This window comes from Eulemur rufifrons, chromosome 27 (genome assembly GCF_041146395.1).
Source record: "Eulemur rufifrons isolate Redbay chromosome 27, OSU_ERuf_1, whole genome shotgun sequence".
Lineage (NCBI taxonomy): Eukaryota > Metazoa > Chordata > Mammalia > Primates > Lemuridae > Eulemur > Eulemur rufifrons.
Window position 1 is genome coordinate 33,495,975 of NC_091009.1, and position 25,420 is coordinate 33,521,394.

At 40.2% G+C, this 25,420-nt stretch overlaps 1 protein-coding gene across 2 annotated transcripts in view; it reads right to left on the reverse strand.

Moving 5' to 3' along the window:
• The window catches only part of NEK7 (NIMA related kinase 7), a 130,933-nt gene that overhangs the window by 53,157 nt on the left and 52,356 nt on the right, over positions 1–25,420 (reverse strand). For both annotated transcript variants that reach the window (XM_069459752.1, XM_069459753.1), the window contains exons 3-5: positions 14,555–14,695; positions 4,721–4,783; positions 2,785–2,895 (exon numbers count right to left, since the gene is read on the reverse strand). In XM_069459752.1, coding sequence (XP_069315853.1) covers positions 2,785–2,895; positions 4,721–4,783; positions 14,555–14,695 — 315 coding nt within the window. The remainder of the gene's footprint in view (positions 1–2,784; positions 2,896–4,720; positions 4,784–14,554; positions 14,696–25,420) is intronic.

Sequence of the window (25,420 nt, forward strand, 5' to 3'; positions counted from 1 at the left end):
GGACTTTCATCTGATTTTCAAAGGAGTTCTGTGATCTAAAAGTCTTTAAGGCCCACTAAAGGAAACATGGATTTTTGCATCCAACGAACCTAAAGTTGAAAAATACCAGTTCTGCTATTTAGTAATAATGGTACTTATCTTCTCTAGGTGTCAAATTTACCTCCCAGAATCCTTGTGAAGACTAAATAAGATAATGCATAGAAAGTGTCTTTAAAACACTGTCTTTAAAAACTTCTTACAATAAATCCACGTAGCAGAGATGACTAGTGATACTCCAGTATCTGTTGAGAGACTGAATGTACAAACTGACAACGCCCGGACCACGTACAAAAATAGAACTTTGATCTACAACCGGCAGTAACCTTCCCAGGACACCAACCCTTCATCTACAACACGCCAGCCTGCTGTCAGTCAGACTCGCGGGCGGCTATGGCACTCTGGGGTCAGCAGTGGCCCGACAGGTCATCGCTATCTCCAGCGACAATCCAGGAAGCTAAGAAGTAACTTCTGTAACAATCGGCCAGAATGGCCAAGACTTGATTAATAACTGACAGCTTTCCTAGTTCCGTCCCTGCTTTCAACTAGGACCAACCAGAAAAAGCCAAATGTGTTCTCCTAACCCATCACAGGGAAGCCCTGCTTCCAGCCAGCTGCCTACCTGGGCATACCTGAAGGCTGCCCTTCTTCTCTACAAAGCAATTCGCTCTTCTGCAGGCCTTTAATTCTCTCTCAGAACACAAGTGTCAGTGGCTAAATTCCTTGGTATAGCAAGCCCAGAATAAATAGCCTTTTTTTCTCATCTGGTTGTTCTTGTTTGTTTCCGTACCATTCACCTCATCTTCCATAGTAACAGACGTTGAGCTGTGCACGGGGCCAGCTGCAGGAAGACTGTATTTGCCAGCTTTCCTTGCAGCCAGACGTTCGTGAGACCACGCTCCAGCCAAGGGGACGCAGCTGAAAACGTGTGGCAGGCAGCATGCAGGAATGTGCTTTACGATAGGGCCAGCAAGGACCATTTGTCCCTTCAAGCCTACTGTGACTTGATAAGCTGGCAACAGGCTGGGTTCCTGAGATCAGAGTTGACAGATCAGAGCTACCATATCAGCTCCAGACTTCTACGTGACGGAGAAGTAATAATAACAATATAGCAGCAGCAGCTACATTTATATAGCTTCACAACGTATGAGGCGCTGTTCTAAGCTCTTAATAAACATTAATTCATTTAATCACAGCAACAACCCTATGAAGTGCATTCTATTATTATCACGTTTTTGAGAAAATGTGGCACAGAGAGGTTAAGTAACTTGCCCAAGGACAAGTGGTTTCTAAGCTACTGTTTGTTATTTTGGGGTTTCTATTAAGTGCAGCTAACCTTAAACCCAATTAATGTGCCCTTAGGAAAAAAAGTAAGCAACTTCTAAGTGGTCGAGTTAGGAACTGATATCCACGGTCTGACTAAGAAGCCCACTTTCTTCTACGAGGGATCCCTCCCAGAAACAGGGCACGCTGCTCCAGAACCTCCTCCCAGCCTCCTTCCTGGGATGTCCAGAGACTTGGATGGGTCTGCTCAGAGAAATCAGGCAGCACAACTGTAGCTCTGGCTTACAGAAGGTGAGTCTCTTAGCCTATTTCCAAGTTGATTTTGGAGTGTTCACATGGTCAAGTTGATCAGTGTGAATGTCACCAGGTCATCCAACTTCAGAGTCATTATTGATCACTATCATCTACCATTTATTACATATCTATCATATTATTACATATTATAGCTACCATTTATTACATATCATAGACCACAGTGCATTAAGGCCTTTATTTTTTTTTTATTTCAGAATATTACAGGGGTACAAACGTGGATTGCTTTTGTTCTCCTTGAGTCAGAGTTATAAGTGTGCCCATCACCCAGACAGTGTGCACTGTACCTGTCAGGTATGATTTCATCCATCCTCTTCTTCCCTCCACCCCCCGCAAACTGTATGATTTCCGTTGAGTTTTACTTCCATCTGTATACATGAGTGCTATTTGGTTAGTTCCAATTTAATAGTGAGTACATGTGGTGTTTGTTTTTCCACTCTTGAGATACTTCACTTAGGAGGATGGTCTCCAGTTCTATCCAGATGGTTGCAAAAGGTATTAATTCATTTTTTTATGGCTGAGTAGAACTCCATGATATACATGCACCACATTTTATTAATCCACTCATGTACTGATGGGCATTTGGGTTGATTCCACATCCTTGCAATTGTGAATTGTGCTGCTATGAACATTCAAGTGCAAGTGTCTTTTTGATAAAATGATTTTTTTTTCCTTTGGATAAATACCCAGTAATGGGATTGCTGGATCAAATGGTAGGTCTACTTTTAGTTCTTTGAGGAGTCTCCATACTATTTTCCATGGAGGCTGCATAGGTTTGCAGTCCCACCAACAGTGTGTAACTGTTCCTATCTCTCTGCATCCATGCCAGCATCTACTGGTTTGGGACTTTTTGATAAAAGCCATTCTCACTGGGGTTAGGTGATATCTCGTGGTTTTGATTTGCATTTCTCTGATGATTACTGATGTTGAGCATTTTTTTATATGTACATTGGCCATTAGTCTATCTTCTTTTGAAAAGTTTCTGTTCATGTCTTTTGCCCAATTTTTAACGGAGTTGTTTGATCTTTTTCTTGCTGATTTGCTTGAGGTCTCTTTAAAGTACCTAACATGCCTATATGTTTAATAGACAACTCTATTAGAAAAAAATAAAACTTTAAGACCATTAAAAAAAAAAAAAAAACAAACCCTTACCTTTATCATTCTGGATAGATCACCAGCATCTGCTAATTCCAAAACTATGTTTAGTTCATTATCTTCAATGAATGATGCATAATATTTAATCACATTGGGATGGTTGAGTTGCTGAGAAAACAAAACACGCACCAAGAAGTTTTCTTATTGTAAATTCCCCAAAGTCAGGTATAGTTTTGTAATTTAAAAATAAACTTACTGTATTTCATTTTTTAAATCACACAAATATGACAGTATATTTTTTCTTTAATCTAGTGAATTTTGAAACAAATATTATGATTATTGAAAGTAAAACTAGGTACAAATCAATTTTAACATTCTTTATTAAGAATAATACATTTTGGCCGGGCGTGGTGGCTCACGCCTGTAATCCCAGCACTCTGGGAGGCCGAGGCGGGTGGATCGATCAAGGTCAGGAGTTCGAGACCAGCCTGAGCGAGACCCCGTCTCTACTAAAAAATAGAAAGACATTATATGGACAACTAAAAATCTATATAAAAAAAAAATTAGCCGGGCATAGTGGCGCATGCCTGTAGTCCCAGCTACTTGGGAGGCTGAGGCAGTAGGATCGCTTAAGCCGAGGAGTCTGAGGGTGCTGTGAGCTAAGCTGACGCCACGGCACTCACTCTAGCCTGGGCAACAAAGTGAGACTCTGTCTCAACAAAAAAAAAAAAAAAAAAAAAAGAATAATAAATTTTGTATGTAAAACTTTTGAAAATAGCACTATGCCCAATAACCATAAAAGATGCAATAAGTGAATGACAGATTTAAATCACCATGTGCTAAATATTATATCTTTTAAAATGAGAACTGTCATTTGAGAGTACTCCAGGGTAAATAAAGAATCCCTTTTACTCCTACTTTGAAGTTAGGGCTGGTCCTAGTATAACTCCAGCCAGTACAAAAAAACAACTGGTATCTAATATACCTAACTATTGCTTTACATCAAATAACATAAATATACAGAACTTATTTATGTGAGCTGACTCATAAAATCATCCTTAAGAAAAATTTTACCTTGTAGGAATATATGCCTCAGTTTATATACCTTTACTATCTTTTTGTTGAATCTTTAAATATGTTAACACAAGACAAATCATTTCTCAGAGAAATATTCAAGAAGTATAGGTGATCTTCTTCTTTCTACTTACAGTTTTCTCCTCATATTTTCTATGATGACATGTTATTTCTATAGTAAAAGTTTATATTTAAACCAGTTACTTCATGTGCCAAGAAATAACTACAACTAACAGAATAGTCAGAAAGCAGTTTGTTTTGACCTTACTCTTATCTTTTTGGATAAATTTGATTCATTTTTGGCATAAAAATACCCAAGTCTTACCTAAAAGTTTAAAATATAACATAAGCCATCACATTTTTCAAAAGAAACTTAGAACTAGCAAAGAAGTAGTGCAGAGATAGCTGAAATCTCTGTCATACTCTTAGTGGGTGAGAAATTGAAAAGCTAAACCCTGACATACTCTTTACATCCACCTTTTCTAAACTTGGATAAAACATTCAAGGATATTATAAAAAGCACGTGAACCGTTTGGATTGGTCTACATTCTCAATATAACACATCTTGAGATAACACTTATGTGCATTTACATTACTGAACTTTGAGAATGTGCCTTGCTGAGATAGTCGAGAAAAAAAATTCTTCAATGTTTTATGCCCATTTTATCAATTTCCTAGTTTGAAATTAGGAGGAAAAAAAAGCTGATTTTACCAAATGTTCCAATTAAATTATTTTGCAGTAAATCTAAAATGTAACTACATTCTTCAATGTACTGAGATTCAAATTTATTTAATGCTACCTGAAATCAGTGTGGCATAAATCTTAAAGACCATTTTGCCTGTAAGTGTGGTATTTTAATAAATCACTTTGATCAACACATTCAGTGATGTTCAAAACAGTCAATAGTTCATCACTTACCTTAAGGAGATCTATTTCTTTGATGCAATCAGCACGTGCTTTGGCATCCATTAAATCAAATATCTAAAAACAGAATCCAGAATTAGTTAATAAAATAATAATCTATGGTTCAAGCCACCATGTAAATTCATAACACTCTACATATAATTATATATAGACTAAGAAATTTTCTTTCTGATTAGCTTTCAATTACTGTGGAGAGCTGCAGGTATTTTATCTCAAGTTACCACCAAAGCTTACATTTTTCCCTCCAAAGGTAGTCAGTTTTAAAAAATGGAAAAAGGGAACAGCTAGATCTCTTGGTACTCAGATCTTAAGTTCCAATGAACAAAACTGAAGTTAGGATCATTAAAATTATAAAATAATAGTTAATATACATTGAGCAATTAATACATGCTGAAAGTATTACATGAACTATTTCATCTAATTCTCGCTTAACCCTTATAAATATTAGTATTCCCATTTTACAGATGAAGAAAAGCAAGTTGAGAAAGCATAAGACATAAAAGGTTACACAGCTAATCAACTGAGCACCCGGAACTCATTCTCAGAGTTATCCAACCAGAACCTAACCACTGAAACATTAACCTGTTTCATCAAATCAAATCTGAAAAGTCTAATACATGCACCCGGACCATGGCAGTATCACTGCAAGGGGGTAAAAACTGGTTCTTTGAGGAGAGGGGTGACAAAATTTTTCTCTTTTTAAGTATAAAGCACAGATACACATCCAGCACTAGACTGTATTTGTGGTACTAAAATTTCACGGGTGGGAGTAATTAGGAAAAAAAGGGTCTAAAAAGGCAGCTTGTGGGATGATAATGAAGAAAAGGTTGAGAACTATTAGTTTAATGTGAAAACCACAAAAATAAATAATACAATCAAAAAAATATTTTGTGTATCTCTGAAAACACAGAAATCTCTGAAACTTCTAACTATGTGTAAAATAATAAGTAAAAAAGTATTTTCTTAGACGTTACAAAAAATTGTATGAATAAGTCAATACTACAAGCTGATCAAAACCTTAGTCATATAACAAATAAAAAAAAATTTAATGATGTTTTTACTCGTCAACTTGATCGAGTCTTCCCAATTCAGCCAGCCCATGCATCCCGGGAAGAGCAGCTGCGTGACGTGAAAGGAGGGGTCTTTCCAACTAGGGAAGGGGACACCGACCATCCACCAGGCAGCACCGGCCTCTTTAGTCCTCACCGCAGTCTTGTCACACAGGTAGAACTGACTCCAATTTAGGGATGAGAATTGAGGCGTACAGAGGTTAAATAATGTGGTTATGGTTAGAGAACCAGTAAGGGACGGAATCAGGCCCAGAAGTCAGGTTGTTCCAGCTTCACGGTTGGCGTTTTCTCCACTGGCCCAGGCTGCCAGGAAGTCTAACACACATATAACTAACTAATTAGTGCTAAAGTATGTGTGTGGCAGTATAGCACCAGAAACATAAAGAGGGACTCCCCCTATACGGGGAGGCCGTAACATTAGAGCTGAATCTTAGAAAAATTAGGCGATCTACCAGCCAGAAATAAGAGATATCTAATACATTAAAAGTAAATACAGAATACGGGTATACAATTGCAGCTTATAAGAGGCAACTTTTGCTGTATATTGTGCTTAACAGCCAAAGATGCACAAGGTTCTAATTTTTTAATTAAAAAATCAATGTGAGGATATTAAATAAAATTTTAAAACAGAAATAAAATCCATAAATTCACTGCCTTAAAAAATTTTAGCTTTTGCTTAGTCTCTTCCATTTTTTTGTATAAATGCATGTGTTTTTCACAAAGTGGAAAAAAATAGCAGCGGTATAAAAAATGCCCTATGTTTTTTCACTTAACATTATAGCAAAATGGTTTCCATATTTCTAGTCTTCAACTTATTTCTATCATTTTTCATGAAAACTTCAAGCATCAATTTTTGTTTTGCAAGTTTCAACGTAAAACGGTCAATGGCTGCATACTGTTAAGATTTGAAAAATATAGAATCTTAGTTAATGGTTTACAAAAACAGAGAAAATAGATGACATCTAAGTTCCTCTCAAATAACAGAAAAAGAAATATGTATGCTTGTACATGCATTATAAATAGTAGCTTCTCTTTTCTCCATCAATCGTAATTCCAAGCACCTCAGCTACAGTGAACTTGTGTGAATCACCACGATTACAGAAGGGAACAGAATGAAACAGATGAGAAAGGAAAGGAACAGGGAAAAAAGGAAAAGAGTATGACTGGCAAATCACTATCACAAAGTTCACATAAAATACCGAGTAAGATATTTTTTGTGAAACTTCAAGCTCTATCAAACTTAGGTAAAATGAGATGATACTTTAGATATAAACGGACACCAGTAGCAGAAGTTAAAAAACAAAAACCAAAAAACTACCACTTTAATACAAAAAGTATGATACCACTTATTGAAGGAAGGAGAAACTCAAATTTGTCTCCAAAGTATCATAGTTTTACACCACACATAGATAATTATCATGAATAGCCTGATCCTGGATACAGACAAGCTTAAACTGTACGTGTTCATGTTTTCTATCATTTATAAAACCACACTTAATGCCATCTTTTTAGAAATCTAATAAGATGTGCATCTTTAAGGACTTGTAAGACATTAAGCTTGCAGTCCTTAAAGATGCACGGGTAAGGTACAGAATGCAAACTGGAGCACAGAAAATTCCCATGCATCTTGTAGGCGCTACTTGTACAAAGTGATATGAGAACTTCAACAGGGTGCAGTACGGCCGACAGGGCTCTCAATACTTGATTTATGCAAGCAGGAAAGTGTATCCTTTCAGAAAAATTTTATAAAAATTAAGTAAAATCAAAAGTTCTTCACTTGTAGGAATAAGCTTTACGTTCAGCAATTTCACATAGACAAGCTATTCATTCCCAAATTGCAAGATAACAGATGCCAGAAAAATCATGCTGTTACTACATAACTTGTTAACAATAATAACAGACACTAATGTAAACAGAAACACTTGAACTTGATGTTAGTTATAGGCATGAAACATGCACACAGAATGCCTGTGCTTAAAAACCAAATGGCAAGAGAAAGAACCGAATCCTTCCAGAGCACGAAGGCTGCTGCCACTCAAGGAACTGCTAGTCACAGGGACCTGGGAGAACTCAAAGATAAGCTGGGAAGCTCAACGTTGTAAGTGTTTTAGGTATTGAAGGAATTCCTGAAATTTTTTTTTAAGGGGACAGGGAAAGAATAATGGCTGCACAGAGCTAGGGATTAAAATGAAGAAAATCAGAAACACGGAGACACATACAAATCTAATCTCTCAGTAATCAATGTCTCTAACATGGGAAAAAATATTTTAAAAAATCAAAAGGGAGTGAGTGAGAGTGAAATATGTGTAAGAGCTTTCAGAAACTGTAACTAGATAGAAAATACCAAGATAGAAACATGCTACACAGAAATCACAAATCTTTAAACTTTAAATTAATTTAGAATGCAAATCAACTTTTTATTTTTAACAGAATTGTCAATAATATCAAAAGTCACTCCTCAAATACTGGGAGAAATAAGCATTGATGGCACATTTAAGGCAAAACTAAATCCGAAGCTAAATACTTTTACAAATACATTTAACTGGAAATTCAAAAGTATCGTTATCTTTCCCTCTTAGCCAACATGTCAAGACGAAAATAAATAATGAATCTTTAGATCAAATCATTCCCAAACATAGATTCAGAGCTGTCTGATGATTTCATGAGCAAGAAAAGGCATTATGTAAGGGGAAAAAAATCCGGATTTTGTAAAAACATCTTACATATAATACACACAAGCAAGTTTTCAGAATGCATCATTTTCATTGCTACCAAAATTTCTTCGGATTTTTAACCTTATTTTATACTTGGTAAGAGCAAAGTTATTCGCTATGGTTAGGCAAGTACTAGCTGATAAATTCTTGGTATTCTCTGAATCATTTTAAAAGTTTTCTTCTGTCATCTTAAAATTTTGCCAAAATTACTCATGGCTAATGAAACTGAAAAGGTTAACACTTGAGATCTTAAAAAGGAAAGAGAGTCCTTCAAGTAACTTTTTAAAAATCTTTAAAGAGGCATATGTCAAATTATTAGAAGAAAAACCACTTAAAATGCAGCAAAGAAAGTACTCAAAATTATATCCTAAGAGAATCTGACAAACCTGGTTTATCCCATTTTAAATAAACCTTATATACAGGGAAATCTTAACCAAATACCTGCTGGGCCTCACCAGCCTCACAGAGGCCAAATAAATGGACTGAGCATCATTTCCCTAAATTGAAAAGCCCCGTCTTCCTTACGACGTGTCCTCCTTCCTCCTCCTGATCTCACCCTGCGTCACGTCTCGGTCATTCCCACTGTTCCTGGCCCTCTTGACGCTGACGCTATAATGACATTTCCGTCCCTCTAACTGCCCAGTGGCTGCACAGACCCTCCCTGAGCTTGGCCCCAAGTCCCTCCTCTGTCTAAGGAGTATTTTTGCTATCAGCCTGCAAATTTCTGGTTCTCCTCCCGGATGACTGGGAGGCAAAGACTTTCTCTTCCAGAGCCTCTCTCTTTAATTTGACAGGGGGGAAGGGGTTAGAAAATACCTAGCAGGGCTGTGGCCTCTCTAGACAGAAAGCTCAATCGCTGAACAAAATAATCTCCAAACAGTTAGTCTCCACCACCAGCCCTTCCCTGCCTAAACACAAAAACACTCCAAAGGGTGGAGAGGCTGAAGTGAGGAGAGCACAGCACTTAAGCAAGGTGAGTCTGAGAAGAGTCCCTACTGCTACCAGGACTTGCTGCCTCTGACCCCAGCCCTGCAGTCTAGTTTGTCTGCCCTCCTCTCTCATCCTGATGCATCAATGTGTCTGAACTAGAAATCAAAAGACAGTGCTCAAGTCCTTCCTTGCAGATTCCTTAAAGGCTGTGGCAAATAATGGCATGGAACTAGACTCCTGTTTGTGTCACTAATTATTCTGTGACTACTGAAAATCCTTTGTTTCCAAGGGGATACATTTTAACCCTCAGGCCAGTATGTGGTACTCTAACTTCCGATCCATCAATAACTCTGTTCAATAGGTCTCCTTAAAATTAGAGAATTAGGAAAATTACTGTGACAGTCATCTTTTGTTCAGATTTTGTGAGAGCCTGAAGCTCAGCAAAGCTTAGTCAGGGCTGGGGCCACAGATGAAGAAGCCACCACACAGAGGACACTGGCAGCCTTGAGGGAGAATGTAGGCACAGGAGAAGGGGAAAAAAAAATCCAAAATCGTAACCGTGAGAAACACACCAAGAGGAGAAGGAGAAAGAGGAGCCATTGAAGGGGACAGAAAGAGGACATCAGGAGAGGTGGGAGAACCAAGACGGTGCAATCACGGAAAATCGGACAGGCCAGTGTTAAGGACCTGAGCGCACGGGAGCCACACATTCTGCAGGGACTGGGGGGAGAGTGAACTGACGCTGTCTGCAGACAAAGGAGGGGGCTGGCGGGGGGAAAACGGGGCGACTGGTGCGCAAGTCTCGAAAGAGGCAAAAGAGAAGGAATCTCCTCCCAAGAACAGGTGGAGTTAGGAGAAGTTGGGCTGGGGCAGCTATGCAGTCCTGAGAGCTTGCTGGACAGCAGTGACCGTCCCTGTCAAACAGGCGATGACAGGAGCTGCTCAGCGTGAAGGGACGAGGTCTGTGCTGAGGCTCCAGGGAGCAGTCACCGCCGGCAACAGCATAACCACACACCCACTGATCTGGGTTCTTCTCACGCTGTGGTTACAGTATATTCAAGTGGGAGCGTAAGAGAGTGCATTTCCAAAGAAAAGTAAGCAAATCTCCAAGAAATAACCTGAGAACTCTATGATGTGGGACTTGGAAAAGAATTACATGTGAACAGAGAATAAGGAAATACACAGACGAGATAAACTATGACTGCAGATTGCAAGATAAGGGGGATTCCACAGTGGGAGCATCCACGTCACCGAAGCAACTGACAAGGGTCCGAGGAAGTCAAGAAAACACAGAGATTGCATGTACCGGATCAAAACAACTCTTTGACAGAGAACTGATGAAGTTTTGAGACCCAGCTCATGTCCTCTGTGAAGACTTTCCCAGTGAACCCCTCACACCTGTTCCCCTCAGCGCTGCTCCCGCCAGTGTAGACCTCCTGATCCTAGAGGTGTCTCTGCGGTACCCCATTGGAATCCCATGAGTCCAGCTGTGTTTATCTCAGTCTCCTCAATGCCTTACACTGACCAAGGAACACCAGGTGATCAATAAATACTGGTGGAGCGGGGTGGGCAGAGGGGATGGGGGTATAACTACATGATGAGTGCGATGCGCACTGTCTGGGGAATGGGTACGCTTGGAGCTCTGACTCGGGGGGATGGGCGGGACATGGGCAACGTATGTAACCTGAACTTTTGTACCCCCATAATAAGCTGAAATAAAAATAAATAAATCAATCAATACTGGTGGAATCAATGCAATGATCAACAGGAAGGGAAGCATGGGAGGAGGCGGCAGGGGGAGAGGGAAGCAAAGATGGTACACAGAATCTCACAATGGGTACATCAGTTGAGACACCACCTTACTTTTTGCAAATGAACCGTGATGGGATGTAGGAAAGTTTTCAAAGAGACTGGGTAATGTTGCCACACACTGTGGGCTCCCAGCTCCCTTTATGATTCGAAGAAGTGACACGCATTCAGTACACATGCTCTTCTTTCCACACGGGCAACAGGCAAACCTGTCGCAAAGTCACCAGAGCTCGGCACGTTATTTTTTCAAGGCCCTGAATAAGCGAACTAGACGGTGTGGAACAAAGTCAGGGAGGGCCTTGAAAACTGAGCTGAGGAGTCCGGATGGTAGTTCTAAAGTATCTCATCAAAGATCTGCAAGCAGAGAAGTGAATTATAAAAGTAACACTTCAGCATATGAACTCAACCGAAATATTTAAGAAGGATTCTACCAGAGCTGGGAACAGCAATGATACAGCCTTAAAATAACAAATTGCAAGAGGAAATTCAATATTTGATTCTTTAGGAATTTTTTGAAGAGTTGGGTTAGTATTCCTCAGAAAGGAAAATCATCTGGTTAATGATATTTGAAAACAATTTTATTTTAAGCTGCAGAGGTGACATTTTCTCGTGCAGCACAAATGTACTACAGCACGAGAATCAATACGACAACTGAGATGCAAACGTCCTTAAGGAAATAAACTAAAAATATCTTCACAACATCACTTTTTGATTCTATAAAGAAGTTACATTTAAACTAGAAGAGTCCACAGTATCAACACTTAACAAAGCAGAGAGGAATGACGTAATCCAGAAGAATAAACTGGCTTCCCACAGTAACTTGAGGCTTATCACCGTGCAAAACGGAGGCAGCTGGAGAGGACAGAATACAACTGTGCGATTAACTCACGCCTGCTCAGACTCCCCGTCAACAAAAAGAAAAATGTAGGCAAGAGCTTTTTTCTTCCTCCCTCTGTCCATTCCTCCCTTCTTCCTTTCTTCCCTTTTCTTTCTTTCTAAATATTTCTAATGACAACGTTCTGCAACTTAAAAAATAATCACTGGAAACAGAGCAGAGCCGCGTCTCTCTTCCACACTCAGGGTCAAGGACAAGGTGGAGAAGGAGCAGGAAGGCTCCGAGACCTCCCAGCGGATCTCTCCATCTGCCCACCCTCCCATCCCGACTATCTGCGGCAAACGGGAGGCTGTCTTCTCTCCAGTCCATTCTCTATGTTGAATTTATAATGTTATTTTGAAAATAATGAATTTTGAACAGGATTACCCTACTCGAGAGTCTACAGTGAATCCTCACTTGCCTACAGTTCGGATTCCTCTGTCTGTTCCAACACTGCCCACAATCTGGTCTCACATTTATGGCCTGGCTGAAGTTCCAATTCCACCAATTCCAACAGCTCACATTGACATCTCCATTCTGGGAACTCCTATTTCAATCAGGAATCCATGCCACAGCCTTAACATTTAATTGTTCTAGATAGACTCTTGTTCCCCTGGAGGGCAGGAAAAATACCATCAGTTTCTTCTTTTTTATTTCCCTCAGTGCTCAGAGATCATAGTAAAAAATTAATACATTTAAAAAATGAATCAAAGAGTCCTTTTGTAAGAGACTAATCATTCCAAAAGTCATCTGTTTCATAATATCCACATTCTATACTGTGTTTCCTTAAGCTCTGAGTGGCACAGTAGGAGAGAGAAGACTGCAATTCTTATTCGCTGCTGGTGAAAAAGTAAACTGGTGCCACTTTGGAAGACAATTCAGCATTAATGTGCGGTGGCTCCTCATTCCCACTCTTAAGCACAAACAACAGAGAAATTCTTGCATTTATGTAACAGGAAAGACACAAAAAATATCACAGAAGTATTGCTTGGAACAGCAAACAACTGCAAACAACCAACGCAGCAAGCAACAAGAATGACTGAATACTGCTGCCCAGCATGGACAGGATACACTACAGCCACATGCACCAACATGGATTAATCGCTCTAACATGATGCTGTGTGAAAAAAGACAGTTGTGTGCGTGTGTGCGTGATATTAACACACCCATAAAATCTGCTTCATTTCTATCAAGTTCAAAAACTCCAAAAGTAAACAAGCAATAGACTTTATTTTAGAAATTTGTACTGATGTAGGAAAAAGTATAAAGAAAAATGAAGGAATGATAAACATTAAATTCAGGATACGGTAAGAGGGAAGGGAGTGGCAGACACGAGTCAAAAATATTTTTAATGTTTATTTCTTCAACTGGATTGTGGATATGAAAGTAGCTCTATTATTGTTTATATCTAACACATACACCATATAAAACCTTTCATAAATAGTTAATATTTCATTTTTTAAATGTAAATAAAAAACTGTTCATCTCTAGAAACACTGTTGCAAGTATACTGATCACTTAAAAAAAAAAAAAAAAAGGGAAATTTAGGTTTCCCAGGTCCCTGCAGAGGAAAGGGATCAGGATTGCAGGATTGCAGAGCAAAATGGGAGGTCTGCACCAGGTATGAACAGTAACTACCTGCACCGAGAAAGGGAAAGAAAATCACATGACGTCACACACACTATCAGGCAGAAACACAAGTGCGTTCCAGGCCAGAGGAGCTCACTGGGGCAAGTGAAGCTTTCAGGGCTTGGGCAGTGAGCATTCCAGGGCAACCCAGGAGAACCAGAACAGCACAGTCAGGGCAGGACTTGGCAAGAGGAGCCGGAGCAAGATACACGACTTTGAGAAAGACAGAAAAGAGCTCGGATTGGAGAGCAAGGCTGATTCCAGAATGATACGAATACAATATGGAGATTTTAATTCAGATGTCAATCCTCTGATTTTATCTGCCTCTTTTTTGTCATTTCCAAGTAAAGTTCACTTCATTTTCCTTTTATTTATTGACAGTGGAGTTTGACTGCTATTTCTATTTATTAACTTCAGGCAATTCATCATGTGACCTGCTTTCCTCCTGGGATGCCGACAGCTGCAGAACTTCCGCTGAGGATTCTGCACCTACTGGAATGTCCCGTTAGAAGCAACGGTGGTAACTCAAATCTGCCTCTTGAAACACAGCGCTGTGAAAGCATTTCTAGGATCAATACCAGCTAAATTTTTAAAGCCTAGCCCTAGAAGTCATGCTAAAACTAAAAGTTAATTTCCACTCCGGGCTACACTCAATTCAAGCTTTTAAAATACAATGTTCATTCTTTTCCAGCATTCTCAACTTAAGGCTATCGTTACCCCATCATTCCGGACACACTTTTCTCTATCAATATTATTCACAAAGTACATTTAACACGGATTTATATAATTAAAATCATCTTACCTGCACTTTTTTTAAAGCCACTGGTACTCCATCCAAGAGACAGGCTGCTCTATAAACTTCACTAAATTGTCCACGACCAATTTTCTTTTCTATTCGAAAGTTGGCTAACGTATTATAGCCCATATCCGGTCGTAAGGCCTTCTGTAATTAAAAACATCAGAAAAATTTTCAATCACAATATACACACCATACACACAATCATTAATCATTTTCACATAAGCAGATGACACCCATGGCAAGCTTTCCGACATCCACTCATTCAACAATATTTGTTGAAACCTACTCGTGCCGGGCACCGTCCGACACTCAGAACACAGCGGCAGACTACGGACAATCATCCCCACACTCGAGAAACCTACATTCTAATGAGGGAAAAATAACAAACAAGGTAAACATGAAATTCACATGTGAGACAGTAAAGGCTAAAAAGAAAATCAAGGAAGAGGGACGTAACACGGGAAAGAGAAGGATTTTGAACTTTTAGGTAGGCGTTCACAGGATAGGAACTTGTCCCATCTAATCTAGTATTTCTCTGATATTTCTTTTTTAAACACATTTCTTTTCTTTTTTAAACACTCCTTGAGTTGAAATGGACTGTGTGTATGTGTGTGTACATATATTATATATATATATATATTCATTTAGCCCAACCTGTCAACTAATGCATGATACATTTCTTAACTTCCTGACAGTTAATTTAACTTCTGCAAACAATATTTCCAGTGCCAAGGAGTCTACCATCACATCATTACCTTTTTAAATGATTTTGTTATTGTTTTTGTTTGTGGAAAAAGTCATTTATTTACTAACATTTTTTGGTATTTACTATGTGCCGGATACTGTGCTAGCTGCTAGGGAAACAGAGATCAATGAGAAATATTCATGTTTTCAGCTCTCAAACAGCTTACCCAAATACACGGAAGAGGCTCCTCACTGCTGTCAGAGAAATAATTATAGGGCACTGGCGGCAGAGGGCACAGTGGTCGTCCCTATTTTGAGACAAAACTCAACTTACAAATTTTACCCATTGTCCCGGTTCTCTTGTTCACTTGTTTGTTCATGGCCTTATTATCCATTCACTCACAGACACAAGCATTAACCGAATGTCTGCTACAGTCCAACACTGTCTATTGCTGAGGCTGTAGCAACACCCAAAGACACCTCGTGACACTCATTTTAGCATCACTACCTATATAATATATGACAAAGTGCTCTATTTTAGCTATCACATGCCCTTATATTTTCTCTTTTTTGCCTAAACATGCCTGGACCTTTTCAAGATTCTGGATTACTGATGAATATACTATCCTGACACCCTCTCCTCTCTAAGCCCTCTTTGAGTAAATATGACTAGTGCACCCTCTAATGAGACTGAATTTTAAAGACTTATTAATGCATTCAAAGACAGCACTGGTTCACACACACAATACATTTAACCTGAACTCTTAGGCCTTCAAATAAACCTTTGCTGAGGCTGACGAACCCATGTCCTGAACCTGCTATGCAGAAAGCTATTTTGATATATGGCGAGTACTTTACGTTAAACCCTGTACATTTTGTCTTTTAATTTCACTACATCTATCATGCTGACAAAAAGTGTATAATTTCCCTAAGGATGCACTGTAATTCAAACCCAATGTTTCTCGAAAAGAGAAAAAAAGGAGCAATAATTTGTTAATATATACTGCTTTTCTTTTCCTGAAAGTCCAAAATATTATCTAGAAAAATACCATTCTTCCTTTAAAATATCCAAAATAACCAGAATACAAGAATTTCACAAATTTATTTCATAAATATGGGACCGTAATTGCTGTGATTAATGTTTTATCCCTTTTTAAGAAATTTTTTTCATACTGATACACTAGACAGTCTGCAACACGTAACAGGCACGATTCCTTCTTCTCCCACACACAGAGACCACTCTTTCTCTTGGTGAGCCGCGTCAATCTCAAGAGCAAAGCACAGCTCATCGTCAGGAGCACCATCGTGCAATTCAGAGACTGCAAATTTGACTGGGAATTCCATCTTCTGTCTGCACAGCAACGTGACAAACATTAGCGTGAACTGCTAAGGCAGTGTGACAGCCGCATGCTGAGAGCAAAGTCTCACTAATGTGTTTTGGCATGCAGGTTTGTAATCACACATTTACATATGCAATGACCTACATTTGCATGTCAGATCACACACCGTCTTGGTTTATTAAGACCGGGCACCTCCCTGTGCTTGGCCGCCAGAGTGGCGAGAGAGGGCCAGAGGGCGGTGGTTTTTGGCAGTTGAGGGATGAACTGCCACCAAGGATTAGGCTGATATGGCCTGAGCATTAGACACTTCATTAGGCGTAATCTGTTTAACAGTGGGCAGTGTATGTAAACTTCACAGCCCATTTGCGGCACCTTTCCCCCCATGGCCCTTCTTCAAAGGGCAGTGTGGGTGAGTGACAGCTTGTCTCATCTGCTCCCGTGTCCTGTCACGCAGTGTGGATGTGGAGAGCTGCCGTGAGAAGGAGCATAGCTGCACATCTCCAGCTACCCCGGGTCTCCCTGCCACACTGCAATTTGTATAAAAACAAGCGCGTGTGGGAGGAGGTCTCCTTTAGGGGACCATTGGGCAGGGAACACACAGACTTCAGTAACGATTACACGGCATCGTAGTCAACGCCATACGCCATCGCGATGAGTTACTTCCCACTGTAGGTGGCTTTATATTAGGTGCTTTAAATAGAAGATGAGATCATCAAATGAGTTCCTACTCAGGGAAAAAACTATTTTTAGTAAAAAGCTATATTCTCCTTTTTGAATGATATCCCATTCTCCATATGTTTTTCGTTTAGCATCTTGAGTTATCTTGGGAATACAATAAATCAGCAAAACAACGAGATTCAAATCAATATAAAATATAAACCAAATAAAATCACTTAAACTGGCTTTTTGCTGTTCTTAATTTAGAGTGTAAACTGAGTCTCGGTCTCTTGAAGCTCCTCAGTGACCAGGGTTTTTTTCTAAGCTGCACAAAACTGCTTTTGGATTTGAGATGAGCGTCTTAGAAGACCTTCAACTTTCATGAGAATAAAAATCTACTTTGTTTCTTCCGCTACAACCGAGGATAATGATACTTATCTACAACAGAAGGCTTTCAAAGTCCCTGTTGCACCTGGCTACGTCGGGCCTCTCCGCTAGCCACACCGCATGTCCCCAACTGCACTGAGAACGGGGCCTCACGTCCTGACGCTGCACTTGCTGGTCCCACGCCGTCTGACTCTCTTCTGCTTTCACACGAGGCAAACCACAACTCGTCTCTGAGATTCAGTTCCACTGTCGGCTTTTCTACGGCATCGTCCTCAGCTCACTCAGGCAGCGTCACTGGCCGCTGTCCCTGTGCGTGACCCAACTCCACAGAGCTGTGCACACTCGGGCACTGGCTGGGCTCTGCACCACCCTGGCTTTTCACTATTTGTTTACACCGTTGACCCCTGAATGGCACAGGTGTGAACTGCACGAGTCCACTTCATATGTGGATCTTCTTCTACCTCTGCCACCCCTGAGTGGGCAAGACCAACGCTCCCTTTTCCTCCTCTTCCTCAGCCTACTCAACTGGAAGATGATGAAGACGAAGACCTTTATAAGGATCCACTTCTACTTACTAAATAGAAAATACAGTTTCTGTTCCTTATGATTTTCCTAATAACATTTCCTTTTCTACAGCTTATTTTATTGTGAGAATACAGTACATAGTACATGTAACACAGAGTGCTGTGTTAATTGACTGTTTATGGTATCAGTGAGGCTTCCAATCAACATCAGTGGTTAAGTTCTGGAGGAGTCAAAAGGTATACATGGATTTTCAACTCCACGCACTAACCTCCTCGTTGTTCAAGGGTCAACTGTACATACATATTTCTTCTGCACACGTTGAGTTTCTCAAAGGCAGAGACCAAATTTTGTTGCTTTTTTTTGCTTTGTATCCAGATGCCTTTAAGTAAACAATAAATGTTAACTAAGTGAATGTATCTGAAAGAACCTAATGAATGTACACGGCTTTCGGCACACAGTGCGTGATTCTAATTGTCGACATGCTCCACGGAGAATCCGGCAGAGCAGCAGCACGCTGCAGTGGAAAGAACACCGACCGGCAAAGCAAGGCAGCTGTCTCTGCCTCCAACACTTCCAACAGGCGAATTCAGGGAATTCCCCTTAATCCCCACTACTAAAGGTGTCTTTCGTAATAGTCATGTCCCTGCTAGAGTGACAGGGGAAGCACTGGCCACTGCGGCACACCTGTCTTGCTCCAAAGGCTGACCCAGGCACGGTTTTACAGAAGAATCCACTGCGTTCTCACAGAGCCCCGTGGAAAAGGCCCAGGTTCTGAGGTCAATCAGCAAGGCCTGGGCTCAAATCCCAGTCCTGGTGCTCAGTATCCGAGCTGGGCAGGCCACCCAAACCTGTCTTCTCCTTCTTGTAAGACAGAGTGGGCCACCTCAGAGAACCGCGTCTGGGCGAGACACGGAACGCGCGGCACCTGGACAGAGCCACGCGGGCAGCCGGTGTCGCCAGCTCTGCAGACCTTCCCTCCCCGGAAGCGCCAGCGGCAGCAGCCCCCCAGCACCTCACTCTCCCACCAGGGCTCCTGTGTTGGTACATCCTCCTTCATGTGCTCGAGTTTTCCAGACTAAAAGTCTTCTTTAGTCCCTATCCTAATTTCCCTTTCTAGTCTCTTTTTCTCTGGGCCACAACTGGAGTCTGCCCCTACCTGGTGACAGACGTCCCACATGCCAAGGGCACATGTCACTGGAGTTCCAAGTTCTCACCCCATCACGGTCCCTGCCTTCAAACTGGGCTAGCCCGCTTAGCATACGGAGTATCTTCCTGGCTTACTGATCGAAATATCCTACCCCTTCCTTGGGTATAAGACTACTTGGGCGACAGTCTATCTAGCTGTAGCCATTCTATCCAAAGTCCTTTTAATAATTCTTGGGGGAGGAAGCGACATTTAATACATAAAACCATGTTTGGTGGCAATTACGTTATCTGACTGGAACATGCTTAAAATAAGGTTAAAAATCACAAACTGAAGAGAACAAGTGGTCCAAGGCCCATAAACCCTATTGGTTTGACAACGAATGCTTTTCATGCCAAATGAAAACCGAGAGAGGACAAGGCTAAATCAGCAAACAGCGTCTCCTAAAATGACTGAAGGCGACATACCCCATTCCGTATTTTCACACGGACTCATTTTTGGAAGAAGTCTCAAAATATAACTAACATGGATGACATAACATAAGCCCACCTAGGTTGTTTTTTGATACCACTTTATTTCTTACATTCCTAACTACAAAACATCCACAACCCCTCACTGAACAGGCATAATTAAAACTGATCTCGGAAGCATGTATATTACACTTCTGTTGTAAATTATTAAGTTTAGGCTCCTGAGATGTACAAATCTACATACTAACAGGCCACATTATAAAAGCATTCTGAGATCTCAGAAACATAAAATAAATATTGAAAATCACATATGACAACTAAGAAATTAAACCCTAGAATGAGTGAAGCTTTATATAACACCTTTAACATTCTGGGTTCTTATTAATGAATCTCTTGTTGATGTGAATACACTCTAATCATGTAACACCAGATCTTGCTAACTAATTGGGATTAACTTCTACATGTCAGTCTGTGTTTACTGTGCTTCTGTCACATAAATACTTTTCATTTTAAAATAAAATTCATTCTGTGTGCCACTGACTCTTATTTTCACAGGTGCAGACTCCTTGAACAATTAATAATTTCTTAAGACTAAATTAATTTCTTTAATTTGCTTTAAATTTGAAGGCAAGGACATTTACTGAGCAATAAGATAATTCATGATAACATTATGATGATAATTCTCTCTGGGGAAATTAGAAGAGTCACAGCATGAACTCAATAGACTCCCCAGAGAGAAAATTATATCGTGATGCTAGAGGTATTGTTATCAATGATCTAATAAATAAGTCAGTATTAATTACAATATTTGACACCATTAATAAGGTTTTCATTGTTATTGTAAATTCATCTCTCACTGGTGATTTTCACGTACCACTTACTTAGGTAAATACATTACTTTATATTTTATGTTAATATTGTTGAATTTCTCCAAAATTTAAAAGTAACAAAACTTTAAAATGCCCTTCAATTTTATTTAGCAATAAGGCTTATGCTGTGAACTTTTATCTATAAAAAGATGTTACCTCCAACTACACAAACTAGAATATCCTTTCTGACAATATCTAACATAATATTGTCATAAATCATTTTCTACAGATCTCATTAGAAACCAAAAAAGACAAACAAAGTACACCACATGTGCCAGCCAGGCCTAACTATTTGTGCTTCTTCCCATCTGAAAAATTATTTGCCTAAAATTTCTTTAACTATTTTAGAAGTAACATTTTCCTAAAGATTCCTAAGTGTCAAAGATTTACAACAGTTTACACAATATGCCATTAATCACTATAACTGGCTGTTTATCAAAATGAGGAAATTCACTATAACATAAGAAAAACGAGTGAACAAATATAACCCATTACCTAATGAAACATTTATAAGACCTGGGTATTTGTTGCACTTAGTCATCATTAGTTATATTACCCAGTATCACAGTTACTACATCCAAACGATGTAACCAAAAATACTGATTATCTCTCCTAGGTTACCATAAGCAGGATAATTAATTGATGCTAAGGTTCTCCCTTCTCTGGTACTTCCCCATGAGCACCACCAGCTACACCCGATAAAATTAAAAATGGGGAGGAAAAAGCCTCTTACTGAGAGAGACAGAGAAAGAAGAGGTTTGTCAAAAATTATTCATTTATTCCACAAATATTATTAGAGGTAAATAAAACTTATAAAGACAACAAATAAATACATGATAGTATTTAATATTTATTCTGCATATTTAAGTACTATGCAGAGAAATAAAATAGGCTGATGTGCCAGAAAATGGGTGGATGGTTATTTTGATTGGATCATTTAGGGATGATCTTGCGGAGGATGTAACGCTTACACTGAGATTAAAAGACGAGAAGGAAAGGGAACAGCAGCTACAGCAGAAAATGTCCTGAAGAGGAAATGGGCTTGCTGTGTTTAGGGACAGGCAAGAAGGGCGCTGTGGCTGGAGCATGGCGGTCAGGGAGTGCCGAGGCCGGAATGGTCACAGGGGTAACGAGCGCTGACAATCGCACGGCACTCGGACCCAAGAGTGAGGAGCAGGGTCTGAAGCAGGGGACACTGCCCTGACGTGCTCTGACACACATTCCACAAGGACAGCTCACGGTGCCATGTGGAGAAAGGACTGGAAAGGAGGACAGGAGGACGAGCAGAGCAGGAGTGGAAGAGGGAGACCAGACAGAAGGCCGCAGACAGACACAGCCCGAGGAGCTGCCGCACGACGCAGACAGGTGGCACTGGAACCAGGATGTGATCTGAAGCTGATGAAGAGGAGCCAGGGACAGAGAAAAATCAAGGGTGACAGAGCCCCCGCCACTGTTACTGGGACGAACGAGGCTAAAGCAGCAGCAGTTTGGGCAGAGAAAAATATATATGTTTTATTATATATAATAAATAACGGGATGTGGAAAAAAGCCATGGGTAGAGGAATCTGTGGGCCAAGACAATTACTGGCACCATGTTGTCACTGCCATCATCATCATCATCCCTAATATTTGACGAGTGCTAACTATGTGCCAAGCACCATACTGAAAGCTCCGTATCAATTCGATGAGGTAAAAACTATTATTCTTCTCATTTAATAAGAAAACGGAGGCTCGCAGATGTTAAATGGCTTGCCCTGCATCACACAGCTGAGCAGTGGGGGGCCAAGAACTGATCCCAGGAAAAACAGTTAGGAAAACACTTTTATACATTATAATGAGCCTTTATGCTCACTATTTCCCAGCAGTGACTGAATCTCCCTAAATACCACCTGAAACCATCACCTCACCGCTTGGACCTGGAGGTAAAAGAAAGCGCTGGTGTCATCAAGATACGGCTGAATCTGAGTCCAAAATAGGCAATGGCACAAAACGTAGCTGGAAAGTAAAAGGAGACCAGATGATGCAGATCTTTTAAGTCACGTAAATAAATAAAGAATTCATCCTAAAAGCAATAAGAAACCAGAAGGAATAAAATACATATTTTAGAAAGATGACCCTTGCTGCTATGTAGAGAATGGACTAGAAATGGTAAGATGGGAGGTGGTAAAGATACCAGTTACAAAGCTGCTACAGTAACCCAGGCGTAAGAGGGCAGTAATCTAAACTAGCGCAGTTATAGTCAGATACCTCCCCTGCCAGGTAAGTATCTAAATCAATCTGTTTTAAAGACAGAGTCTAGTGTCTGCTAACATTAGATATGAGAGAGAAAAACAGGAGGAAATCAGGAATGGCTCTAAGTTTTAGCCTCAGCAACCGGAAAGACAGACTTGCCTCTAACTGAGATAGAGAAGACTATAGGTCTTCAGTTTGAAGGGAAATACTTGAAGTTTGGTTTTGGACACATCAGGGTTGAAACATGCACATTTGATGTCAAGTAGGCAACTGGATACGTGAGTTTGGAATTCAGGCAGAGGAGCAGGTTGAGATATAAATTTAAGAGTCAGCAGCACAGAATCATGAGCCTGGGAGGGTCACCAAGCGAGGTATACAGGTAGAGAAGAGGTCTAGGAATTAAGCCTTGGGTGTGCTCCACTGTTAAGAGGTTCGGAAGGTGAGGAGAAATCAACAAAGGAGGGACCAGTAAGCCAAGAGAAAACAAGATTCCTGGAAGCCAAGTGAAGAGCAGGTTCCAAAGAAGAGGCAGGATCAGCCCTACCAAGTGCAGCTGGTAAGCAGGACGAGGCCTGAGAGCTGACCGCTGGACAGAGTGACAGGAACTAAGGGGCAACCCTGCCAAGAGCAGCCTGGCGGCACCGTGGGGGAGGAAGCTTAACTGGAGCAGATCTTAGAGAGAAAGGAGAAATGGGAGACAGAACTACAGATAAACCTTTCCAGGAATTTTGCTATAAAAGGGATCAGAGAAATAGGTTAACGGCTGGAAGGAAGAGTAACTTAAAAGGCTGTTTGAGGGTTTTTCTTGTTTCATTTTGCTGTTTATTTAGCTGGGAGAAATAATGGCACAGTAGTATGGACCTAGCAGAGGGGGCTGCATTGAGTGGGGGATGGAGATGAGATCTGGTGCTCGTGGCGGGGTTGGCCTTTGAGACCAGTTTGGACAGTTTATCTGGTAACAGCAGAAAACGCAGACTATATGAGCACAGATTCTGGGAAGAAGACATCCATGGTAGAAGTCTGTGCAAGTTCTATTTGGGTTGCTTCAGTTTTTTCAGTGAAATAGAAAGCCAGGGCATCAGCTGAGAGTGAGCATGGGGGAAAGAATTTCGGAGATTTGAGGAGAGAAAAGACAGGAAGTAGGAGAGTGTGGATGGAAGGGACTAGGGGTATGATCGCTGAGCAGCATTAGGCGTCACTTGAGTTTTATGGCCGTGAGTTCAAACTATGGCAAACTCGTCTTTCCTCCAAACAGTACTGCTCATTCTCCTGTACCATCAAAAAAGTTATTCAATGAAGTAAACAGTCACTAGAAAAATGTAGTATATCTTGATTTCTATGAAGTCTTCCAAAAACAGAAGCCCTCTGCTCAATGCCATATGACAAAAACCTTGGCAAAATCAGTTTATCCAAAGAAGCTAAATGACCCTTATTTCACAAAGAAAGTAACTCCAGAAGATAAGCTAGAGAGAGAGGAAGTTAATATAGTTATCATGTCCAAAACTCCTACCCACTCAATACTGTCCACTGGGGACCACCTTCTTTTTGGCCCACAGTGAAGCCTGTACATGCCACACCAGGGCAACTTCATCTCATCTCACTTCACAAAACCATAAATGCACTGCGGTTTGCATTGCCATAAACCTTAAAGGAACATCAGTACACCTTACTAGCTGAGATGAAGACTCCAAGTTAAGATTCTCATACTTTCCACTCTGTAAAAACAAGGACTATCTATTCTTCCACCTGCAAATCTGAGATGCCTCCCCTCTTTCACAGGTAGCCAAAGTATTATGCTATCTTCGAACTTACAAAAAAAAAGTATATCCTAGGCCTCTGATCATTTTACAATTAAAATTAATTCTCCCCTATAACTCATAGAAATTCTTAGAATTGTATTCTCATTATAATTGTTTTCTTTAACTTTATGATAAAATAAAGCCCTCTTCACTCAATAATCAGAAATCAAAATATTTACAAAATATTAATTGTAAACTTCCATTGTTTAAAATTAGTCTTATAGTAAAGAGCAAAAATTCTACTATTTCTCTGTCACCACCTTTTATACAGTCTGAACTTAAAAAAGAAAAAAAAAGCTAAATCCATTGTTCCACAAACAAGAGTCCAAAGGCAATGAAAATACATAGAATAAGAATCTAGTCAAAATATCCTTTCTGTACCTTTTAGAGTGGAAAGGGAAGGGGGGGAGGGAAGGAAGGAAAGGTAGGGAGGAAGGAAGGAAGGGAGGGAGAGAGAGAGGAAGAAAGGGAGAGACGAAGGAGGGGGAGGGAGGGAAGGAAGAAAACTGACAGAAGAAATTTCCCTTAAGTTTTATTTCCCCTAAGTCTTTATTAAACATTAATAAAGACACATAAATCTCACACTGTAAAACTTTAAAAAAAGGAACTCATACTGTACCAAAAATGAGACCACATATTATGCATTTTGGGGTTACAGTATTCATCTTGAAACAAGAAAAAGTAAGGATATGCTGAGAATATACATTACTTATCATGATAACAGGAAATGGTATTTGACACTTAGAAACTGACCTCCCTCGT